The sequence below is a fragment of the Sebastes umbrosus genome, chromosome 6 (genome assembly GCF_015220745.1).
Source record: "Sebastes umbrosus isolate fSebUmb1 chromosome 6, fSebUmb1.pri, whole genome shotgun sequence".
Lineage (NCBI taxonomy): Eukaryota > Metazoa > Chordata > Actinopteri > Perciformes > Sebastidae > Sebastes > Sebastes umbrosus.
The window spans coordinates 11282020-11296871 of NC_051274.1; the positions used below are offsets into that span (position 1 = coordinate 11282020).

At 41.2% G+C, this 14852-nt stretch overlaps 1 protein-coding gene across 2 annotated transcripts in view; it reads left to right on the forward strand.

Moving 5' to 3' along the window:
- The window catches only part of LOC119489433 (probable phospholipid-transporting ATPase IIA), a 45851-nt gene extending 31319 nt beyond the window's left edge, over nt 1–14532 (forward strand). For both annotated transcript variants that reach the window (XM_037771852.1, XM_037771851.1), the window contains exons 19-28: nt 4–102; nt 1399–1488; nt 1752–1896; nt 3724–3788; nt 5978–6133; nt 8995–9059; nt 9296–9404; nt 9487–9544; nt 10371–10574; nt 12773–14532. In XM_037771852.1, coding sequence (XP_037627780.1) covers nt 4–102; nt 1399–1488; nt 1752–1896; nt 3724–3788; nt 5978–6133; nt 8995–9059; nt 9296–9404; nt 9487–9544; nt 10371–10574; nt 12773–12909 — 1128 coding nt within the window. In that variant the 3' untranslated portion in view covers nt 12910–14532. The remainder of the gene's footprint in view (nt 1–3; nt 103–1398; nt 1489–1751; nt 1897–3723; nt 3789–5977; nt 6134–8994; nt 9060–9295; nt 9405–9486; nt 9545–10370; nt 10575–12772) is intronic.
- Nucleotides 14533–14852: the final 320 nt, after the last annotated feature.

Below are 14852 nucleotides of genomic sequence, written 5' to 3' on the forward strand. Positions count from 1 at the left end.
TAGGTTTGGATGCTGACAGGAGACAAGCTTGAGACGGCCACATGCACTGCTAAGAACGCCCATCTGATCACCCGCAACCAGGACATCCACACCTTCAGACCTGTAAGTGCAGGACAAGCAACCCTCTTCCTCTTATATGGATATGAAGTGGCTAATAGTTGATTTTAGTACCACAGGTTCATCCCAGTACAATGCAGCACTTCCTGACTCCCTCGACCGGCGGGCATCCATCCTCTGTGCGACCGAGGCGCCGTTAGCTAGTGGTCATACAGCCCTACACAACTACGCATGCAGCCCCAGCCAGCATCCACACAGCTGAATAAATCACCTCCCACCAGCGAACGCATCCAAGCCGCTGTCAATGAGAACAAACAGGCCTTCGCTCAAACAGAGAGGAGAAACGAGCTGAACCACTCCCAGAGGGAACGTGCAGAGGGCTCACTTCCTAATTTGTTTTGCAGGTTTCGGGGCTCTTTCGCCGCTTTGATAGTCCCCTTCTGCCTTCCCCTCTGGAACGGCGCCAGAGCAGAAGGAGCGCCTGCCATATGGGAAGGTTACAACTTGCGTACAACCGCGGTTACTGGAAGAGAATAACAATGGTTGGCAAGGCTTGAAAACCGCCGTCCCAGTGGACGGGGGAGTGCTGACTGGGCCTGCAACACATACATCTGGATTAGCTTCCTGGTGGCCACCAATGGCCTGATCTGGATTGACGTATGAATAGTCAGCGGCTGAAGGATATTCATACCAGAGCATAACTCTTGCTGACAGATTAACACCATGCCTTGTCAGTGCTGCATTTCTGGAGCATTTTTAAGTCTATATTTGACCCAAGTTGAGTTGATTTTATAATACAGTCTATTTCCCCACTTCCCAGTTTCACATTCCAAGATAGATTTTATTACTTCATCCCTCCCTATTAAGCATTTAAAAGCACTGCATAAACATTTTGTGTTTATTGCTACACATTGCACATTGTGTTTATAAAACACTATAATCTAGTTGTACACAGATCTAAGGAAATTATAAGTGTTTATTAATGTATTTCAACATTTATAATGTTAGTTGTTAACAGATAAATTAATAAACACTATTGTCTGTTTACAGCTACATTATAATGTGTTATAAACATTTACTATTGATTTTTCTAAATTACCATGATTTTAATAGAATTGCTGATATGGGAAAAACACTCCTATCATATATCATATCATCCAGCCTTATCAGTTATTTAGTTAGTTGGCTGTTTGCCAGGTATTTAGTGGCTCTAACGGCCTACTGTCCTGATAACAATCAGGATGCAAATGCTGACAGATTGTCATCCCTGATAATGTTTCAAACAAACATAAGCGAGTGTGTTTTGTGCGTGCTTCATAAATGCGGTTGCCTTTGCCACAGGTGACAACGCGAGGGGAAGCCCACCTGGAGCTCAACGCTTTCAGGAGAAAACACGACTGTGCGCTGGTGATATCGGGGGACTCCCTTGAGGTAAACTCCTGAGTGCATCTGTGCGTGTCTAACCTTCCTCCTGCTGACTTATCTCTCCATATGAAACTGTGACATGTTTTCTGTGTGATGCACGATAATATCGCTGCCACGGACGCATCTCTGGAAGTGGTATCTGTGGTTAGAGTCACTTTCTGAAAAGCAGTAGGAGTTAAACTGTAAGTTAAGTTGAGGTGTTGAAGATCAGTTATATGCGGTGGCCTAATAGTTGCTCCCTCGTCCGTTCTGGTGGTTTTTTTTTGCAGGTTTGTCTGAAATACTACGAGTATGAGTTCATGGAGCTTGCGTGTCAGTGTCCCGCTGTGGTTTGCTGCCGATGTACCCCCACTCAGAAGGCTCAGATAGTCCGACTGCTGCAGGAGCGCACAGGAAAACTCACCTGCGCTGTAGGTGAGTCGAGAATAGAAACCGTCCAACAGCTTTCTCAGGGGGGGATTCAGTCTGTACAGCTTTTAGTTTTCTTTTTTTTTATACTGTGGGGTTTTAACATTTAACAACTTCTTTCCCTTCTCCACATCCTCCTCAAAACACATTTTATCTGTTGCAGCCACAAACGCTCTCACTCACTTCTACTCATCTCACCAGCACTCCCTTTATGAGCAATGATAGAAATGCCACAATTAAGCAGAGCTGATTAAAGTGTGCATTAAAGCTATAGTTGGTAACTTTTAGCAAATATGATAAAATGTTATTTTTATAAAACTGTCTCTATATCCTGACGGTAGTGCATGAGACGGATAATCTGAAAAAAAAAATCACTTGGTACTTGATACTTGCTTTTGGCTCGACTGTCTTCAACATGGCGGCCGGGTCACAAACTTACTCATTTTACAGATTTAACAGTACACTAAAATATGTTTCTATTAGGGCTGTTAATCATTGTCAACATGGGAGTGGGCAAATATACTGCTTTATGTATATATTTAATATTGGAAATCAATTAACAACACAAAACAATGAAAAAATATTGTCCAGAAACCCTCACAGGTACTGCATTTAGCATTAAAAATATGCTTAAATCATAACATGGCAAACTCAAGCCAAACAGTCAACAATAGCTGTCAGTGTGCTGACTTGACTATGACTTGCCCAAAACTGCATGTGCAGGTCAGAGGTCAAGGAATCCCTTTGAAAAAGGCCATGCCAGTTTTTCCTCACCAAAATGTAGCTTAGTTTGTTAGAGTGTTATTTATCCTCCTTCACGGCAAGCTAGTATGACATGGTTGGTACCAATGGATTCCTTAGGTTTTCTAGTTTCATATGATACCAGTATCTTCATTCTAGATTGAGCCCGCTATAACCAAAAAATAGCAATTTGCATTAATACGATAAAGAAATTAGTGTCATTAAAACAAATTTATGTTAACGCATTATTATTCCGTTAACTTTGACAGCCCTAGCTTCTATAAACATTTGAGGCGAGAAATATGCATTATAGTAACATAATCTTGATTCATAACTGATCAGCTCTGCCTAGCTTGATCAGAGTTCTCAAGTTTCGCGAGCAGTGATTGACAGCTGCTTTAGAGACTGCTCGGCTACGATTGGCTGTTTTGGTTTGGGCAATTGGTGAAATCTTGCAAATGCCATTAGGAGCACTAAAAAGAGAAACCAGATTTTTTTTCATGCACTACTGTCAGGATATAGAGAGAGTTTTATAAAAATAACTTTTTATCATATTTGCTCAAAGTAACCGACTGCAGCTTTAATGCATCACTTGATGATGATGACACCTACGGCTGGGTGATAACTCATATTAAAGTTTGTTATTGCCTTTCAATAAAATCATAGCATGTTCTTTTGTTGCAAAATTCTGACCCTGATGTCAGTGATTCCTCCTAACTTAAAACTAAATCAATTATTGAGCTTCCTCTTAAACACATGAAGAGTTTTGTAATGCATAACGGTGGAACACAGCTCACTGAATTAAACATCATTTTCTATGTTATTTTATTGTGTTAGAAATATGTTTTTAGAATCATTGTGCTTTTCAGCCGTATCACCGAGCCCCTTTATTTCACCCATTATCTGGCAAATTCCAAAGGTCCAGACATTTTGTTTTCCTGTCTGTGGCTGTAGTTCTGATCCCCTAATCAGGCCAAGTTAAGGGAGTGTCTCGCGTAATACGCACACGCACACAATACTCTCACTAACAGTTTGTATTGGTGAGTCACTGATGTGAATCCTGACACCTCCATGGCTTTTGTTTTCTCTTAGGGGATGGAGGAAACGATGTCAGCATGATCCAGGAAGCCGACTGTGGCGTGGGAGTGGAGGGAAAAGTAAGACTCTCTCCATCTCATCGCCTCACACTGACGTGCCGCTCTCACACATTTTCACTCTGTGTTTCCTGTCAAGATCTCTCTCACGTTCAGAGACTTGTAGAGAGAGACATGCACACAGATGATTCCTCTTTGTGAGGATCCATTGTCTGAGTAGAGGAAGCAAAGATGACAGGATGCCTCTGTGCTTAAGTAAAAGTAAGAGTCTCTCATCATCAGCCTGTCTCTTTTACTGTGGTTGTCTGTAAATTCAGGATGCCTAGTTCGCTCAGACATGGACCTCACACGGGTCGGCAATGATACTACTAGGAGACATTTTTTTTCCCGACTTTTTGGGACATTCACTTATTCCTTTTCTTGCCAAGAGTTAGTTGTCCGTTAAAGATAGCAGTCAGTTAGCTTAGCTTACCATAAAGACTGGAAACGAGGAAATAGCTGACCAAGGGTAACAAAATCTAACCTGACACGCCAGATGGTTTGTTACACAGAACTACCTGAGAAGCAGTCATTGGAAACTGTTTGGAAAAGGGCAGGCACTTTCAAAAAAAATACTTTGCAGGTGATTGGATGAACCATCAATCAATCAAACTCTTACCGAAGCCAGTCGGGAGAAGAGCGAAAACATATTTTCCATCGAGGAAAGCCTTCAGTGCTGTTCTTTGCTCTGATATAACTGATGCTGTTGCAGCATCTACGCTAACCTCTTATAGGAGTTGTTATACATTGTTGTTTAGAACGAACAGTCGCCTCTCCGTGTCGCCTCACATACACATAAACTACGCCCGAAGCTGCCAGTAGCTCCTCACAGGACGTTGATTGGTCCGGTCACTGGCTGGCCAGAGACAAACACATTACTTGAAGCTCACCAGCACCTCTAAAGCTCACTAATTAACATGTTATATAATGTTAGTGTAATCAGTCCAAAAAACAAACAAAAATAAAAAGAACAATTCGTGATTTTACTAGGGGTTATGTGCAGAACTATTTCTTGGCTGGCTCTCACATGTACAACGGTGTATTAGTCATACGCATACCTGCCATTGAAGGTAAAAAAAAACAATAATTACGGAGCTGGGGCAGGGGGCTTATATTCCGAGAAAAACCTCAGAATTTCCAAGATTAAAATCGCAAATTTACGAGAAAAAACTCAAAAATTTGCAAGATTATAAAGTAATAAATTTATGAAGAAAAAAACTCTGATAATCTGAGCGAGGCCCTGAAAGTTACAAATACACATTTTCTTTCATGTTCTTAATATGTTCTTTTATGAACATAAGTACTTAAATAAGTACTATAAGTACTATATTATAGAAGTTACAGGAAAGTAGAGACAAACAACTTCTATCTTTGACTACACAAAGGTGTATCTTTTATTTGCACTACCTGGGTGCAATACCTGCCATGGTGTGTGTGATAGTATGTGCCATTATGTACGTGAACTGTGTATGTGTTGAAACATCTGTTTCTGTGAAACTGTTTCCCTGTCTTGTGTGGAATCGTTTATTATTGTTGTTGATGCTGTTTTAATTTAGTGTTTGTAACTGCAGTTGGACGGAGTCCAGGAAAAATGTCCCTATCTTATCTTATGTCAGCACAGCTGACACTAAAAACCAACCGTTGAGAAGACGTTACTCTGAACACACTGCATTACCATAATTATACACCGATGCTTTTAACTGTCACGGTGTCAGTGTGAAGGGAAAAAAAACAGAAAAGACATAATGTAACTGCTTGTTTTGAACCACAGACTATGGTGAATTATGTCATTAGAGTTTGCTGGGGAGATAGACGTCTGGATTACCCTGCTTAGCCTGCATTTTTTTTTACCACATAGTCTTCCATGACAGTAAACTGAATTTCTTTGGGTTTTGGACTGTTGGTTGGACAAAATCTTACCATTTTCTGGGATTTTACAGAACAAACATTTAATAACTAATTGAGGACATAATCGGCAGAATATAAAAAAACCTTGAATTTGAAATGGCACATTCAAAGTTGTTGCATTTCCATGCATGTCATGTCTGCAGGGAGTATTTGTCCACCATCTGTCAGATTGTTGTGTTTCCATATAACCGAGCTCTATATCTGTCACTGTATGATCATAAAAAGCAGCCTAAAGCCTGCCCAACAGGTCAGCTCAGACTTCTTTAGCGTGTCCTCACTGCCCCTTTGTGCTGTGTGTTTGACAGGAAGGAAAGCAGGCCTCGCTGGCAGCCGACTTCTCTGTGACTCAGTTCAAACATTTAGGCCGCCTGCTCATGGTCCACGGTCGCAACAGCTACAAAAGGTCTGCCGCCCTCAGCCAGTTCGTCATCCACAGGAGCCTGTGCATCAGCACCATGCAGGTAGAGTACAACTCAAACATGGTGCCATTTAGGTTTGTATCCATCAGTCATGTTTAAATTACACATTTGAATTACAAGTATTGTATAATTGCTTTGGCTCAATTTTCACAACATCATTTTGCAAAACTCTGACCACAAAATGCTCCTTCAAAAGTTACATAGCACATAACATGAAAACATCTGTATCACAGTAGATTATACATCACATACTGAGTTTATCTGAACACAACAATTAGCATGTTTATCCAATGATCATTAAATCATCAAATAATGCTGTCAAACAGTAACTAATTCTCATCAAAGTCTAGAATGGTAATTTCCAATAGATTACAAAAACAGCAATGAGAAAAAAAAATGTAAAATGTTGCAGACCAGTTTTGTTAATTGATGTAGAGTAAGAATGACTTCTATAAACGTTAATTTTATTCATTGAAGAGGATATATTACTGTAAATATAGATAATAAAGTCCAGAGTCTGAAGTAGCAGTAATTCCTACCTTCATACGAGGCAAAAGATTTTACTTTATTGCACCAGTTTACTTTTTCTGTTCTGTATCAACCACAGTGTTTGTTTTTAAGATGTGAAACCTGTTTCAATCATTTTTAAATTTAACGTAAATCTGATCTGAATCTAAACTACAGCAACAGGCACTCAATGCTTTGTAACATTTTGATACTAATCTAAAGGAAATAAATTGCAAAATAAGGTGAAATGCTTGCGAAAGCATGTTGTATTGATTTAGTAATACACAGTGATACTTGTTCTAATATGAGGTGGCTGTATACTGAAGAGCATGTCGTTGATTTACCTTTTGTATGTAGGACAGCATTTTGTTTTTAAAGGTGTGAATTCAGCAAGTCAGCTATTAAAACTTTGAACCAAAACAATAATAAAATACTTTAAAATGTCTGAAAAAGAATGTATGCTATCTTAAAGTAATATTCTTGAGGATTTTGAATGAGAAATTAAAATTTTTAAAGGGCTGGTACATTTGTTTTTGAGTTTTTTTGAGGTTTTTATATCATTCTGTAGCTTCCTAGTGGTGTTCCTTATGTATTCAAATCCCAACATTCAAATTTTGGTCAAAGTATGTATGTTTTAGTGTTAAAATGCTATTTTCCCAGGTCCTTCCAAAAACCTTTTCCCACTTGACCTGACGTAGGTTTCAGCATGATGCTGCTGCTAAATGTACAGTATATATACAGCCTTATAGTCAGTGTATTAACATTACAAACAGTAACTTAGATGGCGGTCGCAATGCTCCCAGTTTGGAAAAGCAGGCAGGTGTACCGGCACAGAAGCTAAACAATGTACTGCTGTGTGGACGCCATGTTAGTTTGGATCTGAAAGTCACACAATAACCCAAACTAACCGATTGATGCAGCAGTAGACCAGCAGTTCCTGTGTTCTGTGAGGTAAAATTACTATTTTTGTGAATGGAGTCTGGTCTGGTAGCTTTGAAGCCCGCGATATAACGGCTTCACGTCCCCGTTGGAAGGGCTGTCTGATGGCAAGGACAAGCTGTGAACATTTTCTAAATATACATTAAAATGCTAGTGATTTTTTTAGGTGGCTAAAATAATTTTTTTTGCTGCTTCCGTCCACAGCTGTTTTACCTCGCCATCAGACAGCCCTTTCCGACGGGGAACTGAAGCTGTTATATCGCTCTCTTCAAAGCCACCAGACTCCATTCACAAAAGCAGTAATTTTAACTCTCGAAACACGGTAGTATACATACAACCCCACTTCAGAAAATCCAAACTAACCCTTTCAGTTATTTCCAAACTTAGCACAGCTAACTTGGACTCAGCTAGTGCTAGCGTTCACATTATTCATAACCTTATTGATTAGCTTACTTTGGTAACCTACGTCACAAATTTTTGCAATGGCTTAGTGGGCGTTTCGATTTGGAAAAAAAAAAACATAACAGAACGCAGATGGACCCGCCCTTTAAGTCACTATCTATCGCCAAATGAAGTAACACAATGGTGATTTGGCCTATGGCCCCCTGATGAAAGCTCTTGCATTTGCAGTATTACGAACTGTGTCTGTGGCGACATTCCTGGGAATTCCCCACACCGCTTGGATCTCTGGGAAGTGAGATCCCAAAACACACCTGCAGTTACCGCTTATCGCCACAGGTGCCGCCAAAGAGAACAGAACAGAACTGAGATCTTTGAGATTGTAACTTGAAAGTTTGGGCAGGGAGATATGGGTTGTGTTTATCCACAACAATGTGAGGAGAGGAAGTGATCGGGGCGGGGCAGAGAGAGGTTTTAGGGGTGTTCATGGAAGGGCGTGGTGCATGGTGTGACTCAGAGGAGTCAGCCCGTGGTGGTGCCCTTCTGAGCCGCCCCCCACACACACACCCAACACCGTCCCCCCCCAGTCAAATTCCCATGTCCCAGTCCAACCTCAGCCCCCGCCATGGAGGGACAGCCCATGACTCACTGCATCGTGGACTTTGGGGTTTCAGGGAGGCCCTCCTACACATGTCTCACATTAACACCAACCACAGCCACATATGTGACCTGTCTGGTCTGGGGCCGCCTGGATGGTAGGATGACTAGTTGACGGGTCAATATTGGTAACGTCCATATGTTCAAGAAGACACATGCTACAGTTAGTCAGTAGCGCTGCGGTAGAATGAGGATTATTGAGGTGTTGCATTTTATGTGTGGGATTTAGCTCATTGATTAGTGAAAGTGTGGCCACCCTGTGATATGTGTTGCCAGATTCACGCTTTATCTTTCATTTCCTCCTATTTCTCTTATGTAAATTGACTGATTATCATCCGTTATGCCATTTGAGTACTGATATGAAAAGACTGACTGACTTTCTTCTTTTTCTGTTTCCCTAGGCGGTGTTCTCCTCTGTTTTCTACTTTGCTTCAGTCCCTCTCTACCAAGGATTTCTGGTTATTGGGTGAGATACAAACTGAATGGCTATGACTTATCAAGAGAGCATTTGGCTGCCTCGTCTTCCTGGCATTTCCTCTGTGTTAAAGGCGCTGTTGAAATGCGAGAAGGGGGAAAATATGAAAGTCTGGACTGGACTGATGCACTTCACTGCTGAATCTAACAATGAAATGTGTTACAAACTTGTGCCATTTTATGTGGAGAATACTCCTCACACTGATGACATGAATGTGTCCGTTTCAGCTACTCCACTGTCTACACCATGTTCCCCGTCTTCTCCCTGGTGTTGGACAAAGATGTGAAGTCAGAGGTCGCCATGTTATACCCAGAATTATACAAAGATCTCTTGAAGGTATTTAATGAATGATAACACACCAAATATAATATAGAGAAACGTACGTGGAAAATGGTAAAATACTGTTTTCTTTCCGCAGGGCCGACCACTGTCTTTCAAGACATTTCTAATATGGGTCCTAATCAGTATCTATCAAGGTAAGGAAGAGTTTGACTGATAATCAAGAGTCATTATATTGGAGCGTTCAAGCCGTATTTCACATCATTTGGTATTCAAGGCAACAGATCACCAGGATGACGATTGAGCAGACAAATCAAATCCTGACAAACAAAATCTGCTTCATGTGACAATCACTCGTTAACAGCCAGCATTTCATTCATTTCAAGGGGATTTTATTTATGTATGAGAAATTTACAGAAAGTGAATCATATTCTGTATGAAGCCCCAAACCAACAAACGGCAGTAAAGAGGTCAAACATATAATTAAATAAATCAGTAAATATGTTTTAGTTACTCAAATGGGGGATAAAAAGCAAACATTTTTATTTTTGTTCTTTTCCAATCGCGATAAAATAAATTTAAACTTCATTAATTTTTCTCCTCTGTGTAAATTTCTCCAGCTTCTTTTATTTTTCAGCTCCTTCTTTTTATAGTTTTTTTTCGGTCTTGGCACACAATTAATCATTTAGCTATTCCCCATTTTCCCCACACACATTTCCCATTTTCCTCATGCTTATATGATAATGAGATGGCCATGTCCATGTGTGTCCAGCGATTGGACCAGGCCATGTGTGTGTGTCTATTTAAAGGGAGAATGAGTAGGATTTGTCATTTGCGGTTTGTAAACACAACATTTGTTGGCCGCCCATCAATTTTGGTCCCTCGGTGTGCGTCTGTCGCCCTAGTATTCTGCCCACTGTTCTGCCCGTGTGGGCGGCTTTTTGGCCGATTCAGCATGTTGAATCTGCAGCAGAGCTCGGTGTTGGTCTCCTTCTTAGGCTGTGCCCTCTTTTAACTCCACAGGGAGCATCATCATGTACGGGGCGATGCTGCTCTTCGAGTCCGAGTTCGTCCACATCGTCGCCATTTCCTTCACCTCTCTCATCCTGACCGAGCTGCTGATGGTGGCCCTGACCATTCAGACGTGGCACTGGCTCATGATAGTCGGCGAACTCCTGAGCTTGGCCTGCTACGTCGCCTCGCTCGTCTTCCTGCACGAGTTCATAGGTGAGTGAGCACGAACACATTGTACATAAACTCATATTTCACCCGCACAGAAGGTGACTCTGAACCCTGTAGCGGGTCATCTAATTGAGACGAGAAAACAAATGCAGTCTGCATTCGACTCCCTGCAGCCTGATGGATGTTATTGTGCTTTTGCTGACCTTGAAATAGTGCGTCAGCAGTAAGGTGGACATGCTTATTCATATTAGGCCTCTGGTGTACAATTAGCGGCAGTATGCTGGATATGAGGAAGGCTAAAGGTGAGTGCATTGACGAAGTGTCCTAGTGTGGACTAAGCTCAGACATGCCTTAGTATCAAAGAGGAAATGCCATCAGTCCTGTTAGCTTCCTGTGGACCGCCAAGGTTCATGTGTTTATCTCAGTAAAGGTGTGTACGGTGGGAAACACCGGTCACTAAAGTAATACTCTACCTCATGTTAGATAGAAACACATGCACAGCTATTAGAAGGCTGAAACATAAACAACTTCTTTAGCCATTTGTTGGTGTTAATATGACTCTATCACAGCCTGCATGTTGCCAGGCTGTTGGACAAAAATATAGCCAATTTTAGTTAAGACTCGTGACATATATAATACCCCAACCGAGAGCTTTCCAGGCCTTTATTTTCAGCTTTATGTGGGGCGTGGAGTTCCATTTTCAGCCTACAATCTGGACCACTGAGGATCATGACTGGCATGTGGTCAAGTGTACCCTTTTAGGACACTTTTCCTCCCTCTTTGAAGTCAGACTGGAATAGTTTTTAAAGGCTGTTCTTCTGTTGCATGTGCAGTTTAGTTGGACATTTTACAACCAAATTTGTTTAGGTTCATTTTCCTGTCTCCTGCACGTTTCAAAACAAAAGATTTTGTCAAGAACTACTGGGAGGAATTGAAAGGGCGGGCGTGGAGTTGGAAGAGGTGGCATGGAGGGAGAGATGAGAGGCAAAGATACTGTGTGTGGTGAAAGAGTTAGGTGTATGCCGGTGCTCTAAAAACAACTGGAAGTTAGTTATTGCAATTTGGATGATTAACAGTTGGAGCTGCAACAGTGGCTGTGACACAGAGCTTATCACCCGATTGCCGCAATTTGTGTCAACCTTAGTACTCCTTCTCTGAGTCATACCTCAGTCAAATCTGAAGACACAGACATACACAGATATTTTTAGATTCACTGTGTGACCTACACTTTACAATATCCAAATAAACGTCCATAAAATCTGCTTGGAAATCATAGAAAAACTAGTGACCATCTTACGATGGAATCACACACATCACAAAACAATACCAGCCACACGCGGTTGTGGCTAATATGGCATACGTTTAATGGTGTCCATTTTCCAAAATGTAAACAAATACAGGATTTAAAAAAAATTAAGGCTGTCCTTAATACCAATTTTTTGGGCATTGAAGCTTCGGTGAGAAATATTCGAAGGTATTCGAAGCTTCAGGACAATGCCGCTGCCGCACTACAGTACACACATGCACCGCTACACTTAACAAACAGCGATATCCATCTGAGCTATTGAGGCGCCCACATACAAACATTTTGCATGACTTGAATATTCAACAAGAAATTAATTGAGATACAGCTACGTGATGAAAGTATCAAAGAATTACATGAAAAAAATCACTTTTTTCACTCAGAATTGTTTCTTGGATGTGTTATTGGTATGGTTTTTCCGTTCTGGGCTACTGTAGAAACATGGAAGAGCAACATGACGGTCTCCATGAAGAGGATCCGCTCCCTATTTAGATATAAAAATCTATTCTAAGATAACGGAAACACGATTCTTAGTTTCAGCTGATTATACACCAAGGCCTATGGAAAGGAGGCTGGGTCACGCGTCATCAATGCGTCATATCTTTGGGGGTACAACACATGCGCAGTAAAATCTGGCCTGCACTCGCCGAAATTGAGCCAATCGCAACGCACGACCACAGCTTCAGTTACACTGCGCATGTGTTATACCCCACCGCCCGTGACCCAGCCTCCTTTCCATAGGCCTTGTTATACACTAAAGAAAACATATTTCCAATATATCCCTCTAAATGCTACACACTGGCCCTTTAAGGATTCCCATTAGACGCACATGGGGTGTGCCTCTAAGTCTTCCTGGGGTCTGACCTGTTAAATGATGCTTATCAGTGTTTGTATGTATCCTACAACCTCATTCTGACCTTTGCCTCTTTGTCCACGCCAGACGTGTACTTCATCACCACAGTGTCTTTCTTGTGGAAGGTGACCGTCATCACGCTGGTGAGCTGCCTGCCCCTTTACATCCTCAAGTACCTCCGCAGACGCTTCTCCCCGCCCAGCTACTCCAAGCTGACGTCATAAGGACTGAGAAGGAGCCTCATTTACGGTGGGAAAACAAACAGAAAGGCGTCCCTGTCTTCATCCAGCAGAGCCTGCGCTTAGACCAGAGAATCAAACACAGATTCCTCCCCCTTTCATTTGTCCTGAAAAGTTCCACTTGGAAATGGGAAAGACGGGACAGTTTTGTCGGGGACAGTTTGTTTACTGTGTTAAAAAGCAGCGTTGCTTGCTACATGTGTTTGATGCAAAAACTGATGATTTCTCTATGTGGAGAACACCTGCACTGAGTCCGAATTATGAACATAAAAGTGTCCTATTTAGCCTGTATGTATTAAATTAAGGCACAGAATCAGTTCAGTAAATCATGCAGATCAAGATTGTTTTATAATGTCAAAAATCATATCACGGAAAGGTGGGCTGTCTCTCACTCAGCTCTGCAGATGTGTCATTTGGGCTGGAAACTAATTTTCACTTCCATCTGAAATAGTCAAACCGTCTTTATTGTTAGACACCGAGATTGACGTAGCTTTCTCACTCAGGACTTGATTCACACTCTCCTCAAACAGTGATTTCTAAAAGGAGTTTGAGAATTATATGGTGAAGAAAAAAAAAAGTTTACTGGCTAGACTTTGCATAAAACACACGTCGGCAAGTTTGTGTATTTGTTTATGCGTCACCGCGATGCTGCAGCCCGACACGGCGGAGGTGGTGTGGTTGTTTATTTTAGCATGACCCGTGGTTTCTGATGTTAAATCTGTCTTTGTCTCATTGTGCGGACCCTGAGTTGTTAGTGTTTGTGGAGCGCGGTCAGAACGGCCACAAAGGAGCGTTGGTTATTTGCGACCAAACCTTCCGCCGGGGCTCCCGGCAGGCTGCGCGTCCGCAGGGGGAATGAGCAGCCTCTCATGTGGTCGCCAGGCAGGCCAGCGACCGGCCACGCTTCAGCATTGCATGATGACTCACTGTAACAGTGACCTAAAGCCATAACTGAAAATACCCTGGTGACCCAGCAGTCTAATCCAAGGCCCCCCTCACTTATCACTTCTACTAACCTCCGCAGTTAAGGCTGTGAAAGAAAAGAAAGGGATCAAATCACCTCTCCTCAGTCTAATACAATGTGAATATTGTCAATAAGTACTGATATGATACCACACTCCTCGTGTGTCATTTCACTGGTGGTGTGATGGTGGAGATACTGTAAATAAGCAGCAACTAACAGAATAACTTTCAAATTACTTAAAAAAAATAATAATTAAATTTAGTTGTAAAATACATTAAAAAAAACTGACACTTTTCTCATGTGACTTGATGAATCTTTATGCGTCAAACAGAGCGTCCAGGGTGCCATAAGTTATCTCATATGTTCCACTAAATCTGTAACCCCCCCACTGAATTCAGTAAGCTGTTTGCACAGAATTTTGTTTTGTACACTGATTATTATATTTTTTACGTTATTCTGTAATAGAATAACTAAAACACAAATGATGCTAAAATGATTTGGTTGCTTGTAAATAACCAGGTTTTTTTAATTTATTAACATGTTTTATTTAATAGTTTCGATTGCACTCAAATGAGCAGAACATAAAGGGAGAATTGTGTTGATGTCAATGTTGTGATGATGATTAATAAATCTTGTGTTTTCTAGTCTTGTGACATTTGTTTTCTTCTATGTGACATTTAAAAAAAAAAAAAAAAAAAAAAACAGCTTGAAGGATGAGGCTAGTGTTATTTTATATTTTTCTTATTGTCAACAAATCTCAGTAACAGACCAAATGTATCTGTCTCTTAATATAAGATTATCCTTGGCTGTAGCATTCAGTCCCAAGCCTATTCGTAAAAGAAGAAAATCTTTAAGGGGATAGTTTGGGTGTTTTGAAGTTGGGTTGAATGAGGTACTTATCCATAGTCAGTGTATTACTTACAGTAGATGATGGTCAGTGTGGCTCCAGCATCGAGAAACAGAC